Source organism: Bombus flavifrons, chromosome 5, assembly GCF_040668555.2.
Source record: "Bombus flavifrons isolate JBK064 chromosome 5, iyBomFlav1_principal, whole genome shotgun sequence".
NCBI classification, from domain to species: domain Eukaryota; kingdom Metazoa; phylum Arthropoda; class Insecta; order Hymenoptera; family Apidae; genus Bombus; species Bombus flavifrons.
In genome coordinates this window covers 3,589,493-3,613,953 of record NC_138446.1, presented here as the reverse complement: position 1 = coordinate 3,613,953, position 24,461 = coordinate 3,589,493, and the positions used below count along the sequence as shown (strand labels likewise).

At 41.5% G+C, this 24,461-nt stretch overlaps 1 protein-coding gene across 1 annotated transcript in view; it reads right to left on the bottom strand.

Moving 5' to 3' along the window:
- Nucleotides 1-24,461, bottom strand: part of Glut4EF (Glucose transporter 4 enhancer factor) — a 94,341-nt gene that overhangs the window by 33,510 nt on the left and 36,370 nt on the right. The window contains exons 3-4 of the mRNA XM_069114347.1: nt 4,883-5,100; nt 3,668-3,984 (exon numbers count right to left, since the gene is read on the bottom strand). Coding sequence (XP_068970448.1) covers nt 3,668-3,984; nt 4,883-5,100 — 535 coding nt within the window. The remainder of the gene's footprint in view (nt 1-3,667; nt 3,985-4,882; nt 5,101-24,461) is intronic.

The window sequence follows — 24,461 nt, the reverse complement described above, 5'->3', positions numbered from 1 at the left end:
ACGCTTTTCAAATTTTTACTGCGTATCATTTATCAGTGATATCAAGATGATATCAATTATCAGGAAGATTCCGGATCGATCGCTAAATCGCAACACTAGAAATACCACGCCAGTCAAAATGACTGGCTCCACAATTGTATAAATGTGCCAACCCTCATTTGGGGATCATGGTTCCAGATGGGTTAATAATATCAAAAATGTACTACATAACATGTAATTCCTTCTGTAAGAAAGTAATAGATCGATAAATATACAAATATTCTATTATCACGTATTTGTTAAAGACCAGTTATTTTGACTGTTTCTGATTAAAATAGCTTCGTATTAGCTATGGATAGTTCTAGTGTTAATAATTGAGCAAACATACAAATGCTCTTTCGTTGTCTATTCTACACACGAGAGAACAATCATGATCTCAATTCGCTGATAATACACAATTTTAATATATCAAAAAATTCTTACCATGAATCACTTGTATATTAATTAATCTCTGCCTAAATTTGTCGAATTAATTCCTCGTTTGTCTTTCATCTTATCTATTAACAGTGTAAGCTGTAGAAAATTACTTGCGGTCGGGAATTTATTTGGCCAGTATTTAAAAATGTTGATCAAAGATATAGATAGTCTGATTACTATCATGAATCAGATTTTTTTTATTTTTAGCTATTTTGCGTTACGATATTCCTCTTTACTCGTAAAGCGACATTAAAGTAAAACTATCGACAAAAGTGTATTTATCGTGTTTCCCTGTGATCGTCGAATAAAAAGAAATAACATAGGAAAATCAAAATACACGTTACGATATTCAGGAAATTAAAAGCAAGATACGCGTTACGGAATTCAGGTATTAACGACATTTTATTCAAGTTCTATTCCTTTACGATTGTCTACGAATACATAAATTTGCATAAATATTTATATCGAGCGTTTCTCACGATATGTAACGATTCCAGTGGGACTCTTTCCGGGTTCTCGACTCGTAAAAATTCAACCTCATCGTTCCGCGGTTAACGGTGCGATTCGATCGTTAGATCGCAGGTGGAGGCCGCGATGGATCTAAATGAAAATCTAAGCGCGAGATTCTCAATCGTTCGAGCGTGGCCAGACCGTTATCGCCGTGCTCTGCATTCAGACGTTCCCAGTGCTTTCCTCTTTTTTCTTTCTCTTTCCTTCCTTTGACGCCACGGTGAAAACGACGCGTCTCCGCGACTTTCGTCGTTTCGTAACGGTGCGACGCGTCGATCGCGATTCCAAAGAACGAAGCAAAATAAAGAAAAGCGGTTGATCGATCGACGATTTTTCGTTTAGTCATCAGCTAATCGGGAAGAAATCTCGATACTTTCGTGTTTAGTCGTTTCTAACTTTTATTCTTCTCTTCTCGAATATTATTTGAATTCTATTACCTTAGTCGTTCTTCCTACCCTACCCTAAACTTTCTATTTAACTATTCTTCCTTCAATGACACTGACAAGTAACGTAAAAATGATATTGGAAAATCATGTCAGAGCATATATTCGTTTATTAAGATAACCGATGATATGTAACACATAGTTGCGTAACAAAAGGTTAGACAGCAAAATCTAGATATCCGTTTAAAACTTCTACAGAGATATTTTGCTCTATTGGACTGGAAAATGCAAACAGACACTAAATAAAAATTGTTCACAAATATGTTCAAGTCATTCGAAGCACATATGTCTCGCGTCATCAAAAACGCAATCGCTATTTCAGAAAAGCGATAATAACTTGTTTTATGCCGTAGTGCAGCTGTTCAATAAACATTCGAGATCCCCGTAAAAGACATCGCAAACAGATGCTGCGTAATCCACCAGAGATAAGCAATCCTTGTCAAGGAATTGCGATATGTAACGAATTTTCTCGTCATTTATTCGACGATCGATGCTCTCGATTATCGATGAACAATGAAAAACAATTTCACAAATGTGTATGTTATGGACATTGATCTGTAGAACCCATTATTCGATTTCAGATATACGAAAAACAAAAACGATATATATATATATCTTGTTAAGTATTCTAAAATTTGCATAATTAATTCCAAAAAAATCTCAAAAATGTAATTGTAGAAATTGGCAAATAATACGAACTTTTACAGTGTGTATCGAGTTTGTTCATTTTTAATTGCAGGTTCGACTATGTCTTTGAATCTCTAGCTCATATACAGGGTATTAACCTTCGAACTGAATGAATTTTCCACGAGGATTTTATTTGTTTCTACAGAAACATAAGGTAGAAAGTTAACCGAGAGAAGAGTTGCGTTTCGCTTTGGAAAATCATCTCGAGGTCATGGATCACGCATACTCGCACACGCGAGTAGCTGCGTTATGTATTATGCAAGTACCTACAGCTTTATCTTGTCTCGTTGATGTTAATTAAATGTAAGCTGTGAAACGCGGAAGGGGCTAAGTTCGGGGAGATAAATCCGCCACGCCTTATGAGCGAATTAATCGTGCGTTCCAACCTCGTTGCATGCTGATAACCCTCGGCTAAGTTTCAACAGAATGTCCGTGGTTCACGAAAACGATAAAACCAGCATCGCTGTCCGAAGCGACCGAACAGTACGAATATCGATGTTCCCGCGAGAGTTAGATTTCACGAAACTCGCTTTTCAATGGCGGACGAGTGGAATTAAGGCTAATGAAATCTTTCGAAGACAAGCCACGCGGGACAAAGTTGAGCATCATTTAAATAAAATATCGTTTAACGTGTTCGCTACCAGCGTTATACACGAGTCGTTCTAGAGTTAAGTACGTAATCTTTCAATAAGTGCTTCTTCTTCGAATTATTATTTCCATTGCAAAGAAACACGCGACGCGATAAGTGAGTTTGCTACTTATTCGGAATTGATGAGAGAATTATGTGTGTTAATTTTCTTTTTTTCCTCTTTCTTCTCTTTTTCAATATACACATATACTTAATCCTTAAATCGCTTCGCCTAATTAGAAATTATCGTAAGTTTTTGAATCAAGCGTGACATTAATTCCGTATAATCGAAGATTATATTCAATTTAAACGATATGCAAAATAATTAGCTAATAGGTCTCGTAGCAATTTTCAGATAATGATATAGCAATTTCATATAATTTAGCCTGATACGTATGATTTACTCGCGTCATCGTGTGATTTTTCTTATGGAATATTTATAATAGCGCTTTAAGACAATATAATTTTCGTTTGTTCATGCGACGAGAAAGACAGAAATATTTCCGTCAATGTCCAATTCGATATTGACGACAACAGAAATTACAAATATCGTAACAGCGAAAGAAACTGCTTCGATTTCGGATACTATCCGAAATATTCGATTCGCCGTTCAACGACAGAAACTTTCTTCAGCCCGCGTAAGCGTTCAAATGTATCCACGACGATCAAAGGTGACTAATCATCCACGTCATCCCATGATGACGAAACAAAACATTATCTGGCTACGTAAGGAAAAAGGGAAGAACTCACCTTCTCGACGATAAAACGACAAATAATTGTCTAAGTCACACGAAGGCCAAGTTCATCATCGCTGTGACAGTGTGCCGGATTGACGAATTGCAACAGAATATATCCGGTGCACTTGAATTTATCAGATAAGCAAAGCGCTCGTGCCCATTTATCGATCGATCGATAAAACGGGTACGCGTGATATTCCATTTACCTTCTTTTTGCGTGGGTGCTGTTCCTCGAGGTAATCGAGCACTATACCCTCGTCCAGGGTGGTTGTCGAGCCAGGGGTGCTACTCGACGACGAGCCAGACGCGTTGTAAGGGTAGTGTTGTTGATTGTGCGAAGGATGAGCGGATGTCGGCCACAGAGAACCGGTGGTAGGTGCCCCCTCGTCGCTGAGAGGCGGACTCGGGGTGCCGCTACGCCATGAAGCCCCGCTGCTGCTGCTGCTGCTATTCGAGGTGCCACCGACTCCTGGTGAGCCAACGACCATGCCACCACCTCCGCCACCTCGACCTCCCCAGGAACCTTATTCGCGAAAAACAAAAATACTCGGTTAGTTTATCTCGATTGAATAACTCGTTTGCGAGTTGATTATTCGCAGATGATCCAAGCTCCGACTCGAATAGCGTTTAATTTTTCGGAATTTTGTTTGCATAATTTTCGAAGAGCCTTCAATCTCCAAAATCAAATGTCCAATTTACTACGGTATTTGTATAGCAATTATATGGGCTGTAAGTATATTTCGTACCTGCATGCCTCGTCTATTGTATTCAAAAATATCATAGAACAGCTGTAGGAGGTGTTATAAAATGTTTGATGCAAACAAGTACCTCTTGTGTCTTGTTATAGATTTCGCAGGTTCGGAGTCGGAGAAATGCTTGAATTGATAGATCGTTGCAAATTGACATGCGATTGAGTGTAATCTCTGTGTGGAATTGAGATTAGATAGAACCGCTGTCAGACATAATGGCAAGCTTGAATTTACGATCATGTAGCTCGGATATGCGATTTCGATCGCTAGTAATTGCATAGACACTTAGAGTAATACATTGTCGAGAAAGACAGATGACCGGTATACATGTATATGTACACTTATATACGTGTATCACATAATAAATCAAACGTGTAAAGCGTATGTGTTAACAGCAGCAATTCTTAGCCCCTACAATACGGCAAAAGTAAAAAAAAAAATGTGCATCGTTCAAATAATTATGGCCGATACTACACAGCCGCATGCAGCTTTCTACCATCGAAACAAATTCATCTCGAACCAAAACTTTGTTTTCGAGATTTCATTCGTTCTATCAAATATCTAGCAATTTGCTCGTTTCTAATGTAAACTTTGAAAACTTTGACTAGGTTGAACCTAACGAAGTCTGCGATGTCGTTAGAACACGAAGGCTATTCGCAGCGTGATACTGACCGTAATTGTGTTGGCAGTGCAATGGCAGGGGATTGTGAGGGCTGTGTGGCGAACATGAGAGCGACATGAGGACAAGAGCGGCGGTGCATTCGTCCATGCAATCGCCGCGTTCGTTGGTACGACAACCCTCGCGGCCGCATCCGTGGGGTATTCTGTCGCTCCAACCGCTGTACGATCGCTCGGAGTCATTACTCGAGCTGGGTCGCCGTTTTCTGGATCTGAAACAAGAATGATACATATTCGTAGATTAATTACGATCCACAAGGTTCGCTCGTATTGCAATTTTCAGCTCGTTGCACGAACAACAGCCGTAAGACGCTGGTTAATGTCGCGTGCAAGATCGCAGAATCACGATCACTGTCGTCATCTACGTTCATTCACGGCCGTGATCGTGACTTTTTTTATCTCGAGCGAATTTGCTCGCTGCGATCGTAATTCTTTTCTGAATTATTCTTATAACACGATTAATTTTTTACAAACTACCTCGATATAACGTGCATAAAAGTATCTGCACGTAAGGTAAATTGAAAATTACGTTACGTTTTCCTCGTATAACGTACATTTACCTTATCCAAGATTCAAACTAGAAGATAATTTAATTTTCTTTCCTTCGTCCGGTATTATTATTATCGGTATTTTAAGGACTAGAATATTAATTCTTCCTGTCGATTTCAAAATCGTAAGATTCGTTCGATGTCTTTGATATAAAATATACAGGTTTTGCGTGATCGAATCATTTGAGATTCACAAGTAGTGTTTCGTGCCATCTCTAGTGCATACGTGACTATTATCTAATTAATCAATTAATTAAATTATTAAAATTATCTAAATTATCTGAAGACCGTCAAACACGAGTGTTCGCTTTACAATCGCCAGTTATTTCAATATTACAGTAATCGGTAATTCGTAGCAATTTGTACAATGTAACTTTGATTAGAAAGTAAACAACACGGTGAATTTCAAATACTTCAACGCTTATATGTTGAAAAGGGAGGACAAGTGCAAGATGGGATATTTCAGCTACGAGTAAAATTATTCGAAACTGTTGAGGTTCGTCTCGGAATAGAAAGGGGAAATGCGTGGATGAATGTACAATAGAAATAAGTACAGTGTATGCTAGTTACAGGTCCGGAGGCTGGCAGCTTTACTTTACAATAGATCCCCGAAGCCATGGGCCTATGGGCATTTGTATAATTATGAAAAGTGATGTCTATACCCCGTTGCACCATCTGTGCACGGCATGTTCCTAGAAAAGGCCACGAGGTAGAGAGACCATTCAAACTGATTTGAAGCTAAACAATACTCAATGGTTTCAAGGACTAAAAAAACTAACCCCTAGAGAAGATGTAGAGTTTTCCTAGAAGCGAGAATCGCTTCAACAGAAAGAACAGATTAATCGGTAATTTCAAACAAACGACTTCGTGACAAAGTAAAAAGCCCAACGAATCGTCAGACTGCATCGCAACGTAACGTTGTAAGGCGTAACGTAGCGCAACGAGATTAGTGGATGAACTGGCAGCTTTCGTAACGGAAGAAGTTTCGTTTTCCAACTTCCTAACGTTTTCCATCTCTTTCCATCATCCGCCTGTTTCTTCCTTTTTTCTTTTTGTTCGTAGAAGCACGTCTTTGCGTACGTACGATCACACGGCTTGTCCCGACAATAGGAACTGTCGTAACAACCAATCGTTTGCCAGCCTTTTCGTGGAATTTCGCGCTTCTACAATTACGTAAAATAATGTTTTTCCAGCCTATATTCCGTAGGCACTACGATGGCCAGTACGGTCGTTGTACCGTAATGTTCCGGCGGACGACGTGCTGTAAATTACAGTTTTCCAAGAACAGCCGTAAAGATGCCACGATAACACGCCACGGACTTTGGTCTACGCGTTCCTCCAGATCGGTAGCCTGGTCATTTTCGACCGTGTACCCGCTACTGCCATCTTTGTTCGCGTGGAACTTTGCGCGAGTCGTTAATCGCCGTGTCGATTATCGCGATATTAGATTGTTCCGTAAGTTTGCTGGCAATTGTTCAGAGTGTGATCGTAAACCTATGGAAAATGATTTTGATACAGCATTGGATGTTAATGTCTTGCAATTTACCAGGTTTACGATGTATCGAAAAGTAAGGGTAAGGTAAGTTGCTCGGGGAAGACCAAGAGATCGCCGGTAGGTCGAACGGTTGGACAACTGACACCTGCTGATCGATAGAAACCCCGACTTTCTAGGAAATGACAGGGCAAATTTTCCTCGTTATCTTCGCCTATCGGGTGTCTAGACGGCCTTGTGAAATAATAAAATCGATGTGGTCGTCTTGAAAAAGTTTCTCTACAGACTGAATCGATAAAATTATAACCAATCTATATTTGTTCAAAGTTTAAAGTTTTACGAACTTGAACAAGGTATAGAGGATATCATCGAAGAATCAACCGATTCGATCGAAAAGCAACGAAACTGCCAAGGAGGAAATACAGGAAAGTGAAAACGAAGGAAGAGAAAAAATCGGAGGAAAATCACGAAAGCAACGAGCCATCCCGCTCGGTGTACTTTCTACGATCCAATCCACCAAGTTTCACCTCCCCGCGCCATTCTGTCTCCGTGTTCCGTAGGACTTTCATACAAGAAGCCTTAGAATTGGTCAAGCCTGGAAGCAATAGTCGTCGATGGTTTCCGTACGTACCGTCGATGGAAGAGATACGGAGAGATCGTAAAATCGATAAGTAACTGTACGATCGAGATTCGGAAATCGGAATTTCAGGCGGCGTCGTATCTCACCGTATCTCTCATTTTCAGCGAACAGCATACGAAATAACCGACATCCTCCAAAAACAAATTGGTCAGTTCCACTCTTTGTGAATTTTTTCAATTTCGTTACCGGCGGGAAATACCGATACTCGATCGGAAAGGAAAAAGAAATCCTGACCATTTAACGTGCGACTACCGTATCTTTTACAGCGAGTATAGACGTACGCGAAGGACACGAGAGCGTGATATCTCTAGCGTTGGAAGTGGGAGACACGAAACGACGTAGTCAAGGCCGCCGCTTAGCCGTTCCGCTCGGAGCGGTACATCGAGAGTCGAAAGTGAAACGTCGCCGGTACCGGCGGAATGACGCACGATTTTCTCTGTCTTTCTCCCTCCGATACGATTGAAATACACGAACGAACAGTCGTGACTGTCCCGTTTTCGTGATCGCTTTCGCACACGCCGCTCAGGATACCGAACGCGTTAAACGCGTGAAAGTTAAGCAGAGATAAGTATGCTCGAGGGGTCGATAATTGCCGTACAATTGCAACAGGTATGCAAGCGGAAAGTAAACGGAAGGGAAGTAACAGGGAGTTGTACGGCGTGGAAACGCGCCTGGAGAGGGATGACGGTGAAAGAAGCTAGGCGTACCTGCCGCTAGAAACGGCACAATATACAGTCAGGAATTTGTTGTATGGTAATTGCGGACGCTACCTTGGATTTCCAAACGAGAGGCTTTGGTCGAAGGGACTCGGCGTATAATATTGGGATTTACTCGCTCGTTTAGGTCGGGTTAGTCACAGAGACAATAAGAGAAGATAACGAATTGTACGACCGTGGTAGCCTCTTTCGTTTCTCTGTCTGTTTCAGTCGCTTATTTCGTGTCAAGTCAATATTAATATTAATCAATGTACGATAAAATGCAACTGCTTGGATTTTCCACGCAGGCATACGCCGGTTGTCCGAGACAATAAGATGACCAATTAATCATTCGCCGTGGTGCAAATTCGTAAGAAGTTCGAACATGATTCTCACAGCCACGAGGATTAATAAGATTGCCACGTGCGGAAGTGTGGCACAATCGCGAAATACCTCGAGCGTCTCGTTTCACAGCTCGGCCAATTTCCGATCTCGAAAAACTGTTTATCCGCGCCGCTGTTGTTTTAATTAAAGAGACGCTGCGCGTTCGACTAGCTCGCAAAGACGCCGCGCCGCTGCAAAAACGAAAGAGAAAGTAAATTGCCCCGATAGCTTGCGCTCCGAATAACTCGCCGGCTGCCTTGTACTTGGAAAGCCGATCGACGCCGCAGTCAAGGTAGACGGGGGATAATCTTCATCCTCGTCGACGAGCTTTTTTCCCTCCTTCTTTCTTTCGCGTTGCGTGCTAATTACGCGGCGAGCCGGCAGCGTTTACAAGCCGAAACTGAAATTGGGTCGTGGGAAACCCACGCATCGATCTCATCTCTTTCTTTCTTTCCTTCTTTCTGCGATGCCACGCCGTGTCGTACACTCCTCTCATTTACCTTATTTCCTTTTGCGCGGCTCTTTTCGCGGCTTTCAACCGCCCTCTCTTTTTATACGCGGTTCAATGCCGAGTCCGGGTCGTTTGAAAAATCCGCGAAATAAAGCGGAAAGACAGATAAGATTTATCGACGATTATTTTCGCGCTGTTTTCGAAACGTAAGGGAGATTTTAATATTCCTTTGCCGCTCTTCAAAATATTCCACGAGAAAGAGAATTCGTGCTCTTCAGGGGGTTGCTGCGATAATTAAATTCCTGCTATGTGTGGCGTTAAGAAAAGGCAGGAAACGCATAGCGGTTGCGTGTACGCCGTACGCGCTCGCGTGTTACTGAAGCGTTTCGCCGCATTATCATCTCTTGCGATGACGTAACGTTATGTAACTATTTCGAACGAAGGACACGCTCGTTAGTGCACTCTCGATACGTTGAATCGATGAACCGAAGGATAGCAAACGTACCGTCGAAATTTTTCAACCGTCGCTTTTACGACATTAAGGGAAATTGCTACGACGAATAGATCGGTAGCTGATCCGTCGATAAAGGAGCTTAATGACGGTCATTCGACTCTTTTCAATTAGCCTCGTTAAAGGATTATAGTTGCCGTTTATAATTACACCAACTGTAAAGAATTTTCAGGTCAACGGTATTGTACAGTTGTCTTTCGGTTAAAGAGCTACTTTGTTGGCAATCGAATACGCTTTATAGAAATTGTAGAACGTAATTTTACATTTTTCGTTGAGCGAGGATAGTATGCAGGACATTGGATATTGGTTCGCGTTGAACACAATGATTTTTCAAAGATCTTCCAAGTATCGTGTAATTTAGTTTGCTTCGTAATAGATAGAACGATTTTTTAAATAAACTGAAACGCAAAATCGGTCTCCGGACTGTGATTCACTTTAGTAAGAGAAAACTAAAAAGGAAACATCTAACTGACTTCATTAAAGAAATAAAATAGTCAAACTCAAAGATGGTATCCCGCTGGGGGTGGCCATCCACATGTTATTTAGCAATTAAGTTAGAAAAATTTGCCAAATGTCCAGTTGGACGAATAGTAAAGTACAAATTAAATAATAAAAAAAAAACTTTAGTAAGATGCCGAAGTATATATACAACAGTCTTTAGTTTCAAATGACATTTTTGGTCTAACTTTTGTTATACATATATTAATCTTTTCTACTGATCATCGTAAACGAATAAATATCGAAAGAAAGTCAGATTCATGCGAGCCGTTGATTTATGCGAAGTCTTTCTTCGATCGTCGATGTATATACGTCAGTCTGTAGAGTTGAAGAAACTTACCTAAGGCTGTCCGCGAGTTTATACGAGACGGTCAACAAATTCTGCTCGTGCCACAAATAACTTAACGCAAAAATGTTCTCTGAAAAGCCTTTCAAAATAGATTGTATCGAAAAGTAAAACTCGTACGAAGAGAAACCTTTTTCATGCACCCTTTTAAAATTGAAATACAAAGATCCAACAAGGCCAGCGGCAGAATTAATTCTGACATCGATTCTAAAGCACCATTTACATACATACGTATACGAAAGCAACTACTAACGACAACGCGTGTGTACGAGAGAAGCGTTTTACGTACAGTATGCGTCGATTCATCTTCGATTTAATTTTCCCCCGAGCAGGCACGCCGATCGGACCTATACTGGGTGAGGCGGATGTAAAGGGGAGAGGCTGTTCCGTGTTCTGGCTCCGGTTGCACGCTCGTGGTTGCCCCAGAAACCGTAATACACTTCTCGTTATATGGGTCAGGGAACACGTTGATCCATATTCGGGACGGCATCCCCCCGTGATCGGGGAACTAGGTCAGCGACTCGTGTGTGCCGCGCCGGGCCACGCGAAACCGTGTGTTGCTAGCTGGCTGCCGCGATCCTGTTCCGGGCTGAGCACGCTTTTCCGGGAGGATTAAACCACCGTATCGAACCGCGTGGTCTACCGTTTTATATACCGATTTTGTATAGGAATTTTCTTTCTCGTTGCTTTTTAAACGTAGCATTAAATCAGTACTGTTTGTATGAAATAGACGTCTGCCTGGAATTATTGCCGTAATATTATCAAATATATATTTCGGAGATGAAAGAACATCGGGATTTCCCGGCTGGAATGTTGGGAAAAACCCCAATACCCTAGTCCAGACTTTTACTATAAGTTACACTTAAGTAATAAAAATAAGCAATAGTTCTAATGTTTCAATCTGGCTTTATGACGATGGGTTCGGGCTCGAAGTGACATAGCGGATCACTAGTCGTAGCCACGGTCACAGGAGGAACGTGTACCTGACAAAGGTATGGAATGATTATATGGCCCTCATTAAGAACAAAGATTGACCCGAGAAATGGAGACAGGAGTACATAAGGGCAGTTTCATTTGGATCAGGGGTTAGTTACGCATATAGATAGTTAGCTAGTCGTTGGGCGCATGGCTGATTGAGTTATTGAGACAGTTATCCGTATCATGTATTACGTTGGTAATCGTCATCCCGTGGACCGTGGTTTCGTTATCGAACCTGAACTCGTTGTCACGAGGTCGCGCACCGAGTTTAGTAGAAATACATAATTTGAACAAATTTCTATAGTTATAAATTTTGTATTATTACCATCGTTACTACAATGGTGTGACGAAATGAATACATTATATGCGCCCCCCAGCCAGTTGCTGTCGAACATGGGAAAACTCAGCTTTTCCGTGTTTTATTTTAATAAACAATAACCCTAAGGAACGTTTCTACCTGAAGGATGTTCGATGGTAATTAAGGGCCTTGCCAGTAAATTAAAAGATGCTAAATCTTAATGACGGTTCTTTAAGATTATTGCGAGTCCGAATAAATATGATCGAAGGATGGATTATGGTTTATGGTAGGTAACGTAGCGTAGTTAATAAAAAAAAATGTCGCATAATAAAAAATGCCAGACCTTGTAAAACTGGCGTGGCATTCAACGTGTTAAGTATTTCCCGAAGAGGATCCCGGTAGTCGCTAGTGTACTTGCACGAGAATATAGTATGCTATTAACAAAAATGCACCTATACGTATAATAAGCCTATGTCTGGAGTTGACAGCACCATCCCTTGGAATTAATTTACAGCTTTACTGTAATCCCTTCAGCAACAGTTATCTGGCGCAAATCCGAGAATCGTACTGAAGTGTCGATGTACCTAACGGCATATTGCAGGCCCAAGAAGCCCAAGATAAAAGAAACGAATAATTTTCGACTAAACAAAGAACAACCCTTAAAATGTGTCAACAATTACCTGTTCATTTATTTCGGTTTAAAGTTGGTACAGTAATAAACACACATCTACACAGAGGTATCTGAAGGAGGATTTTCTTCGAGAAGGTAACAGAAGTAAACAAAGAGAAGGAAACGTATATTAGCGGGGTTTAGAATCTAGGTATATCGGGGACAAGCATTCACACCCCATAAGGACAGTGCATCGATCCGGTACCAAACGATATCCGGGTTACGAAGTCGAACAGCGGGGTCAGTTCGCCGGATACAGGAACGCGATAGCCGGCTGGCCTCTATCGAGCGACCTGATTCCGCGGCAGGACAACCCGGACAACCTGATTTCAACTACGTCGACCTTATTCGCTGACCTAATTCCCTCGATCACAGGGGCTGCTTGGAATTTACGACTGCGAAAACGGGGCTGTATCGCGCTCATAGCAAATTCCCAGAATCCATTGCCTGTTTCGCTCGGAAGTTGGTTCCACGTTGATCCATACAACTATTCTCGAACTATCTAAGAGTTGGAAATGTTTGTCTTTGATTCTGCTATCTGTTACGCTCATGATCTAACTGCGTGTTATTATGCATCTATGGTGGCTGACCAAAATGTTTCAACACTTACCATAGAAAACTTTTATGTATATTGCGTGCGTGGTGTTAAGCATTCTGAGATTTTATTAGCGATGTGAAATTATTTATTATTTCACTATGAGAATTATCCTTTGATTTACGCTTCTCGAAGATTAATATGCCGCAAGGAATCTTGACGAATCTTTATCTCATACAAAAAAGTAATAAGGAAGTAAGAGAAAAGTCTACCGCAACTATTTCCTTATGGTTATCGGAGAAAATTCTATTGTTCGAAAAAAAAAGCGTGAACACGATAGGCTTGACTTTTGATTAATATTCTATCGCGTGGATCGTTAATCAAACGCGTCGTTTTGTCAAGGTGCACACCTAACTCTTTTAACTCAATTTGTCTCTGAATAATTAGCAGATAGGCAGAACTTGTTTAGATAAAACGAACACCTTTCTTCAAATCAGAGAACACTGCCATTCAACACGGATAAATTAAATTGAAGTTTCATGCTAATTCCTGCTGAAAAAGTAAGTTATACTTAAAAGGGAAAGTGTGTTGATCTCTCGATTAACATCTCAAGACGGCTATTAATCAAACGAATCGCTTTATCACACCTGCAAGCCACTCCTTCCATTTCTTTCCCATCCTCGAATAATCGACAAATGGGAGAAATTGCGTTTTCATCTTTCTTAGAGGACGTTATCTCGCGTATATCGAAAGTTCCAATCTCGCAACTTCCTCGCAATTTTATAACTAATTTTATCTACATCTTGTAATACGATTATCTACATTTTTCACATAGCCGTTAAATATCCTCCCTTAATATGTCGCGTACTAAACGTTCTTTAAATTCAATACGGTCGTCAAGCCAAACCCAAAGTCCTCTTTAGCTCTACGAACGCAAAACCTCAACATCCAAGAATACGATCTACCGCTGCAATTCTACCTGTCGATTAAACTCGAGTAAAGTCGTGTAATTAGTCGGGTTATTACCGCCCATGAGCAAGGCCCATGTCCCTGAAGCGGGCATTCGATGGAACAAAAGCTTCATCCAAGTGCGAGCGACGAGTCCCTCGTCGGAAAAGTTCTCTCTAGCAAGGTCTCGGAATTTTGCACGGCGAAATATTCTCGTGTTAGCTTCGGCACACAAAGCGCCGAGAAGGGTATATAAACCCACGGGAGGGTATCTCGGTGTTGCACACGATGCGACTCGAGTCGATGTATTGGTGCACGTGTACTGCTCCGGTTTCATTGTCCCAGATTTACCAGTGGGATAGAGAGTGACCCACCCCTTGACCAGTCGAAGCGAGAGAAGGGCCAAGAGCGTCGCCACGGAACCCTCTCCTTTCCTTTTTCTTTTTCTTTTCGCTCTTCTCCTTCTTATTCTTCTTCATGCCCCTTGGCTCTTCTACCTCAACAAGTAGCGGCGGTTGCCAAGTACTACAACAGGTACGAGCGGCGTTGTATGCGCTGGCACGTGCAGACCCACGTCGGCCAACAAAGGAGGAAAGCTCGTAGTGCGCGAGAAAAGGGGCAGAGGGGACTCGCGAGACTCGAGCGCATTCGAAGCGTGCAGCAAGGGAGGATTTTCGAGGGAACGGGGAAAACAGGAAGGATGAAAACGACGCGTGGCTCCGTGTACCTGACCCATTTATTCGACGCGACTCCGCACCGCTAGGTACGTAGCTCTATCGATCGGCCTAGATCCGTGGCCCCAGCCTGGCACGACCTACTATTTGTTAGGCCACCTTAACCACCCTCGTGTACCATCGGCCACCCCGGACGCCTCTCCGTCTCGCTCACCTCGTCGAGCAGGCACGGCTACCCTCGCGATCCGCGTGGTATCAACTTTAGACGAGCCATCGACGTCTCGTTCGCAACCCTTGCACAATCGGAGCCTTGGCGGGCGAGCGAAGGTCGCGCAACCGATTCGGCTGTGCCGTAACGCTTTGCTAAATAGATGCTTCGACGAGACAATTCACAGGAGGATTTTCATGACTATTTCGTTGGGACGATTTTTTATACAGAATTACAGCGATTCTTGGATTAGGATTGGATGAGAGTAGATATAACGGCGACTGCTAATTTCCAAAATTAAGCTGACGACAAAGAAGGGAAGAAAAGAGGAGAATAGACGAAAATAAACGACTTTGCCGAAGAGTAAAGGTACTCGGAACCCGAAAATTGCTGCAACGTTCCGACAGTCTAAATAAATTAGCTTCGGAAATTCCACTTATGTTATCGAACCAACTTTACCCACTCGACAAAACAAATATAGGAAAAATTTCTAAATACTACTCGATACACGGAGATTCCGCAAATCACGTGTGTTTACATAGTGTACACGCGATCCTAGTTCTAATTTGCAAACAGTGAATAGAGTCGAAATGCCTCGCTGATTGCGTCATTTCGTTCGTCGTTGGCGCTGTCTGAACACACGCGGAATGCGTTGAAAACTACTACTACTGTGTTTTGTCATCAAAAAAAGAAAACGAAGGATCGTGAGAAAAGAAGAGATATTCGGAGCTCGGATGTAAATTGCGAAGAGAAGAAGGTTTCGCGAGACAAAAATGACATCTGCCAGTTGTTCGTTACTCTATAGGTCAAGATCACGCCTGTTGGCATATTTTGTCGTTCGAGACCTTGGCTACTCGCTCGTGTGCTCTTTGTCTTTTGTCTTGCATATACCTATGTTGCACACGTTACACGCTAGGATCGTAGTTTCGTACTCTAACTTCGTTCTAGCTTCTGCTAGCTTCGTCCTGTTCAAGCTTTGGTAACTTCCTTTGGAAGTCCAATGAACATCGCGTTGTTCTAGGTTAGTGAACCTCAGCAATTCGAACGATGGTCCTGAAGAACAGTGGAAAGGCAAAGTAAATTTTATGTCAAGACCTTTGAAGAGTCAAGAACTTTTCTTTATCTAAAATAACGTACAAATTAGATACTTGGGTAATCAAGATTATCAAGTTGACAAATCGAAATGCAACTGAAATTTCAAATGAAATTTGCTACAATTTTGTCCCCAAAGTTGTAATTGACGAGACAGACGGTTCTTATGGTATTCTGTAGTAACATGGATTTATTATTTTCTAGCATAAATTTTCAAATTGTTTCAAACAACGTATATCCGAATTTTATACTTATACCTTGAATGAATATGCGAATACTCTATTTCTTGTAACTTAGAACGTTTAGAATAGAGAAAGAACCTTCCTAATTCGTTTGGTGGTCGCACGATAGAAATAACATCGAGTCTTAGCACGTGGCGTACGGTTCCCAGAGGACGTGACATAGATACAGACGCTTCTTCCAAACGAGACAAATCGAAATAATAAAAGCTAATTAAGAGGCTAAAGTAACGTGATCCCACCAAAGAGAAGTAGCTAAAAAAAGTGTTTTTCAACGAAACTATCGAACGTAATCAAGCTGAAATTTTGCAGCGTTATTAAACCACGTTTCAATCATATGCTAAATGTATTTGGAGTAAAGATAACGAATTTATTAAAAGAACATTAGCTAGAGTGTCCGCGAAGAAATTTTCTGCCATCGTGTGGACCAGAATATATTGGTGTTAACAAGCAATTCAGTATGTTTACAGCATGGGACCTTCTTCTATGATATTCTTAGACCAGTTCTACAGCCGAAACTCATTTATTTTCAATTAGCGTGGCTTCACAGCGTGGTCTTGTCTTTACGAACAACACGAAATAGCATTCATTAGCGGAAAGTGACTCGATAATGAATCTTGCAATCGCAAAGACGAGTTGAGTCTATTCCAGTGCTATCGTAGAACCTGCGAGAACTCTTACTTCTTGGGTATTTTGTCCAGCTATGGACACAAAAGATTAGTCTCATAACTAGAAACATACTTGTAAACGAAAACATGTAACAATATCATTTATTACGATAAAATGATCGCAAAATACGATAATCGCGAAATAACGCGAAAGTCATAGGCAAAAGAATTAAATCGACCTGACAAACGTATAAGAAAAGTCCAATGAATACTTCGACCCCTTTCTGCGCGTATAATACGCTCCTCGACGATAATAATCTCTGAACCGAGGCACAGAATGACCGATCCAGAGACCACCCAGTTTGACTGTGAGTAGAAGACGGATCGAGATCGACGCTGATTGAACTCAATTAACGCGTTAACGCGCGACCAACGAACAGATCAAAGGGACAACGGACCGCGAACTCGAAGGGAACTGGAAATGGGCCGATCGAAACGGGACATGCAGTAGTCCTGGGGGATGGGAGGGGTTGCTAGGTACCGGTAAGGCTAGCATATACGAGTACAGAACGTGGTAGTGCACCTGACCCATATAGCGACGCGGTATTGATCGACCTAATTCTGTAAAGCCGGCCGCCTCCCCGCCCGCAGAGATTGCCGCCCGAAATTACGTAAGCTAACCTACTGACTCACTGCACCCGTTGCCGCAGCAGAAACTTTCAGTTGTTACGCCCGTGTCTTTCGACTACCAAACTCTAACACACCCTCTTTGCTATTCTCAAGTTTGGGTCACATTCGATGGAAAATCGACGAGTCATCGAGAAGCACGTGTGCAAGGCGAAAAAGAATGGGAGAATTTTTAGGGAATGTTGGAGAATTTCGGGGTTTCTGCTATACAATGGGGTTGTCGAGGGGAATCGAACGACTCTAATACGCCCTGTTACTAGTTACTAAATGATGGAATAGTCTCTTACTACGTATCATTTGCGTGTTTAACAAAATAAATACTTTTGATAATAAGGAACGTCGTCAGGGATCGAGACTTAAAAGGTTGGCGGCGATTTCATTCGCTTTTATTGTCAGAAGCTATAAATTCTGCTACGTGGGTGCAAAGAAAATAGATACACCGTTCGGTATAATTAGATGATCAGCTGGTCGAAGCATCCATTGCTTCGAACATTCCAGCATGCTAACCCACCCATTACTATTTATCACTACTAATACTACTATTTCCATTCATTCATTAAAGAATCGTATTAGTTTTAGATTCATTAAAGAATCGTATTAAAGAATCGTACTATTTAAGGATTACAAACGTAGCGAACTGGTTTATGTGCTTGGTAAAGTCACTTGCTTCCGTTGTATAGAAATGTTATCGTATTAAATCGTTTCAATTACTTGTATACGAAATACTCCATACGAATAGAGTAAATCCCCCAAAAGTTGACTTGAAACACTTTCAACGGCGGAATAACTTAGCTAAGGGGGAGAACGCTGTGGCGGGCAATCAGGAAACCATAAAATCTGGTTGGTGAAATATTCATTGGCGAACGTTCACTAGGAAGCAGACAACGTGCATAAGCGTCGAATAATTTAATCTCGTTTGCGCTAAAGACCGCGATTGCGGGCGAAACGTGGCCGTCGAACGAGAATCAGCGCGAACGGATTGCCTTCCGAGCGCGAGATCGTGAAGTTCATGAATTAAAAGCCGGGCAATCGATAGCCGTGGAATAATTGAATCTCATTGTACGCCGAAGACGATGATAATCGCCGCGAATACAGAACGATCCATCGTGAAAAAAGATCGAGTATCTGTATTACGTTTTTAATAAGCCTGAACGCGTTAATGATGGCTTCAAAGTGAAAAAAAGCAGCTACCATTTATCCTCGAGTATAATTAAAACGGAGCTTCGAGCGGTATTTGTAAATTGTATCTGTGTCTTAATCAACTGCCATATAATTTTTTATTTATTCCTGCTAATTTTTTAATTCTTTTTCTCGTGTTGGTTTACCAATGTTTCTTTCGGTATTCGTTATTTCCTATTCTCTTTCGCTACTAACGTTACTTTAAGAAAAGAAAGTAGCGAAAGAATATTAGCTTTTAAAAAAATGTGAATAGCCGAACACAGAACGTTCCATCGAAAAGATCAACATCTCCATTTTCATCATAAAAATCACAATTTATCCTTGTCACATTGTTATTCCCCCTCCTACATCGTGCTGTCAGAACAGGAAATTAAAAACCGCCTGTGTGCGCTAAACAAATGTAAAAGCGAACTAGAAATAAAATTTCAACTGCGGCGATAGAAAATCCCGCGAAATTCGATCGAAACTCGACATTTACAGAAAAATCACGATCTATTCGTACGTGCCACTATGATTCCTCCGTTTCGACGTTTCCCTTAACAGAAAATTCTAAAACTTCTATTCGCCAACGAGAAGATAAAATGTGAAAAAGAAAACTAAACTACGCGAAACTAAAATTAAAGTTTCAACGATCACCTGCAAACCACGTGACCGACGAAAGCATAATAAGTAGTTGCCATTGGAAGAGAATCGCTTGCAGTTTCGTTACGAGAGAAAAGCATGATCTTGCTCAATTTACGAACGTCGAGTTGCAGTTGCAATTGCGCTACAGAGTAGCAGAATGCCCTCGCGTGCATGATTGCGTGTGAAAGGCCAAACAGGGCCATCGTTCGTTCTACGAAACGAGACTAGACGGTGAAAGAAGAAGCAGAAGAAGAAGAAGAAAAAGAAGAAGCTTCGGATGAGTCGGGTTATTCGTCTTCCATGAGCAATCTTCGTTGTAATTCGAAAATTTTATCGATGAGAAGCCATGCATCATAAAGTTGCTTCTTGTTAGGAATAGTCCGAGTGAAAGGAATTTTCGAGGATGACGCTATTGTGAACGGAGAAGGGTAGGTCGAACTACAGAGAATTTCAATTTAGTCACGGAATATTTTCGTTGCATTCTACTACACTTTCTCGATGAAAGAAACGATTAACAGGGATTAATCTGTTTCGAAGTTTATAAATGCGATTACGACAATGGAATTTTTCAAAATCATTCTCGTTTGTAAAGAAATATCAAGAAACGCTAGCACTGGAGGAAAACATCGAGTATTTGACCCAAGATAGAATGTCGGAAGAGCATGGAAAATTCCACCTAAATCAAAGACCTAATAACCTAATAACCTAATAACCTCGTAACCTCTGCTAGTAGTTATCCCTTTGACCCATTAAGTACATGTACATTCTCATAAATCGTTCTCTCCAAACTTGAATATAATATCACAATCTATAAAACGATGACAGTTAGCTTGGCGAAATTGTTAGTTCGTCGTCTATCGACGACAGCCGTGTTTAAAGAATTAAGCAAAAAGCTTAGATCGACTAGAAACAACATCGCTATGTTGATGCGTCAGGCCCAATGTCTTGTACGCACGTCGAACAGCGAGCAGCAAAACAAAAGCAACGAGAATCAGCTCGAAGGAGCCCGGTTGGTTCAGCCTCGAGAGGCCAGTCACCGGTGATGAATTTCGCGCGAGATCCTTGGCCGCGACGCAAGGTCTCGTTAAAGCCGGTAGCCGAGGGGCCCCGCGTGCGCTTTCGTCATCGATACACCATCGAGACTGGAAAGGCATTCGATTTCTCTCGCGAGAGAGGCCGTGGTGTGTGTGACCTCTCCTTTCACGTGGGGCAGGTCGTGCCAGGGCCAGGTGCGACAACCTCGGCCGAAAACACCGACGCAGGCCGTCTACCTGCGTGGCTTCGCCCTCAGCTACCGGACGTTGCACCTTCACCCCTCTTCCCTTCTCGGTATCCCTCCTCTGGTCGAAGTCGTCCTTTGTGAGGAGGATGTTCGAGGCCTCGGTCGTGCACGACTTCGTCCAATGGGGGGAAGAAAAAAAGGTAAAAGAAGGAAAAGTCGACACCGAGGTCGTTGGCATCGTGAAACTGCCGTTCCACCCTTCTTGCTGAAGGGAGATGATTATGGCGGTGAAGAGAGAGAGAGAGAGAGAGAGAGAGAGAGAGAGAGAGGGAGAGAGAAAGAGACAGACACACAGACAAGCAGACAGACAAACAGAGCGAGAAGGAGAAACTGTGCGGCCGAAAAAGATGAGAGATCTCTAGACACGGGTGGGTGGAAAGATGCGAGTTTTGAAACTTCTCGATGAGAGGCTAGATTTCGGGGGAATACGTCGCTTCCTATTTCTTTGATTGGATTTCTTTGATGGATTCTTACGAGGATGTTAATAGGATTTGATGCGATAATAACCTGCGCTGTGACAGACAGTTCAAACTCGGGCTGCTGTTGTCATTTGAAAGCGCGATAGGTGTACGAGTATTAGCTTGGTTTTATGATTCGAAGATGACGGCTGCGTCGTGGAAAAAATAAATACCGTTGTTGTTAATATCATGTTATCGAAATATACCGCGTGCAAATTATTATGATGAAAGTTGTTTGAAGGCGAAAATGAAACGAAGGTGCGTAATCATGTTTCAATCTCGATAGAAGTCGACATTAACTGTGCTAATAACATCTATGTATAACCGGGCATAGTGTGGAATGTGGAACGTCAAAGCCTACGTGCATCACGGCAGGAACTCAATCAGTCAACCATTTCCGGGATATCGATCAAATACAAGAGGACCATGAGACGTTTCCGCAACATTGTACCGAGCACACGTACATGCATCGTTCTTTATTATAAAATAGAATACCGCAAATAAATTACCATGAGGGAAGACGACCGCCGCAACGATATGTAAGTATAATTCTTTTCAAGCATCCGTTTCAACTTTTTTCCATCGTTCAGCCTATTTTTTATCGGGAGAAGAGAGCTTATCTAAAGGACCCACGAGTGCATTAATATTCAACCCCTTGTGTTGCAGACAAACTCTTCTTACCTTCGAGCATGCGTCGCGTCGTGAAGTTGCACGGGCAAGGAAACAATTCAACGTTCATTATTCAGCCTTTAAAAGTCTTGCCGGACAGATATATCCCCCTACAAAGTGCAGTCAAAGAGGTTTCAACGAACTAAGTTGTCTCATGGCGGTCGTACCACGCCATAAAAATGAAATTACGGTTTTGTAACGCTACAACGCGACTTGTTATTTCACAGTTCTCGGTCCTAAATCATAAAATCTACCGCTACACTTTTAACTAAGTAACTGTACAGTTTCGGCTACCTTCGTATACGGCACGAGACACCTGGAAGGATGTACGGTTTAATACCCTTGAGTCTCTTAAGGGTCGGAAAACATTGTTAAAAAGAATTTGCTTTATGTCGTCGTATATTGTTTTTGGTAGCTTTCCTTCATGAAGTCGTATATTTATTTTATTTCCATTTTTATGGGGGCATAAAAACTTAAATCTAGGTTCATCGGTGACCTATAACAGCAGCCAGAAATAAAGTTTTCATTAGCTTGGTATAAATACTCGCTGATTTACCGGTTGGCAAGGGACGCGAAGGAAAGTAACATTTTCAAGAATTTGTCACGCTTGCTATTTGCTTACGACGAAATAATCTGAAGCCTCTCTTTAAGATTCCTAAGTACGTTTCTAAATAGATTTAAGAAATTTAATCGAACCATCGAAATATCCAATGATATCTGGCTGGTTAACATCAGTTCCTAAAAATCTTGATTTAAAAAGCGTCTATTTGACAGAAACAAAATTTTCACCAATGTCAGCTCCGTGTCAAGACCAAACCTCTGAAACGCTCGAATTTTTCAAATCATCGTTCGATCCCCCGAGTCATCGACCGCATAACTTCTCGAAATCATTGAACAGAAAAATCCTACAACTGACGAGTTGCTCGAGTTCTCGAAATCATCGTACGAACGAACCTGAAAACAGGACAACATACCCTGCTAGACAAAATCCCCGCCCCTCGTAAAGGTCAAAGCTCTCGCCCGCCTCCGTAGAAATTCCGCGCTCGTCGATCCCACGAAACGCGTTCCCCTCTGGCCAAATCGCGACGGTTGGATCGGATTCCGGGACGTTTCACGAGGGTGAGAGACGAAAGCACTTGGACGACTGCGTGCGGTGGAAAGGCGAGGGACAGGTGTCCGGCGAGGGTGCGTTCACGGTCTAACGATTGGCAACCAGACGCCTTTTAACGCTCCCCTGGTGCATCGTGTGGGTGCGCGCAGCCTTTTTCGAACTAGCCGGAGAGATACCTTCGATTTTTAGGCGGAACACGCACACACAGATCGAATATGGGGACGTGCACGCTCGTATACAGGGTGAGGCACGCAAAGCACGACGATAGAATCTTTCAGAGAATATTAAAAACGCCGGAAAGTGTTATTAGACGAGGTTGAAACCTATTAGGCGATTGATCTCTGTTTAAAGTTTATTCTCAAGAACATGAATGCACGATATAAAAAATTGTTCGCTAGTAAAGCCGAGGTGTTTTACGAAGCCTGATATTTCTACGCTATGTGAAAACATTCGGAAGATTTTTAAATCGCTGATTCTTTCGCGAACCTTTTTGTACAGTTTTAAATATGCATAAGTGTAATGTATTAAGTTGTCCGAAAAGTTTCTTTCGTTTCATAAGTGAAATAATAGATGCATAACATTTTTTATTTTATATTATTTCATGGATTTATGTATGATCCATTTTGTAGTAATAGAATAAACTGGATCTAACGTAATTCAATAAAATAATATAAAACAAAAAATATCGTGCATCTACTACTTCCTTACAAAACGAAAGCTACTTTTGGGACAACCTAATATGTATATTCTAAACGTAATTGAACGACTACAATTTCTCTTAAATATTAACATAATCAAAAATATACGAAGAACATGTGAATTGGACATATACATGTATGTTTTGATTGCTTTTTTCTCACCTGCATTCTTGAATGATTTTGAATATTTCATTGAATTCGTTCACATACACATTCACGCGGTTTCTAATATGGTTGTCGCTATGTATTTTTGTGAGGAATTTTTTAGGACAGCGATTTTGAAATCTTCTTCGCCTTAAAAAATTGTTCCCTTAAAGAATTTTAACTTCGTTTGCCGATATTTTTCCACGTTACCGATACCACCAAAAATGTCTAACCGTTGCTCTTTGCGCGACTCACCCTGTATATACGTATGTATAGGTGTGGTACGTGTCTACGTGTGCGTGCACGCAGGCTTACACGCACCCACGCTAATCTAGCGTGGAAGGGTCCGAACGAACATCCAGAATTTTTCGAAGGGAGAATTTTGGTTTCTTTGCTTTAAAAGCAAATTTTTCGAAACTCCTTAATGATCGTGGATCACTTTGTACTTTTACTTCCAAAAATACCAATGATGTTTGAAGCGTATCAATTGGTAAAATTAAAGCAAAGCAAATGAATCTTATGTCGTATCTCGTTCGATAAGAATTAGTTGAATTAAGGTCGATGGATTGCAAGAGTTGAATTATACTTACGATTTGTCGGTTAATGTTCTAACGGAAGGCTGTAGCTAGCGGTGATCCATTGGATTTTGGGAATGGGAATTGCGAATTCTTGAGAGTGATAGGAGATCTACAGATATTGGTTTTGAGTTAGTTGGCTCGCGAAAGGATCGTTGCGAAGATGAAAGGAACAGGAGAATAGAAGTGCAAAGGTTTCGTGAAAGAGGAAATTAATTGTCAAAATATTAAGATGATTATAAAACATCTTTTCTGTGAATTACCATTATCCGAATGACTATTCTAACTCAGTTTATAAATTTGAAATTCGCAGGCACGGTTCGTGCGATAT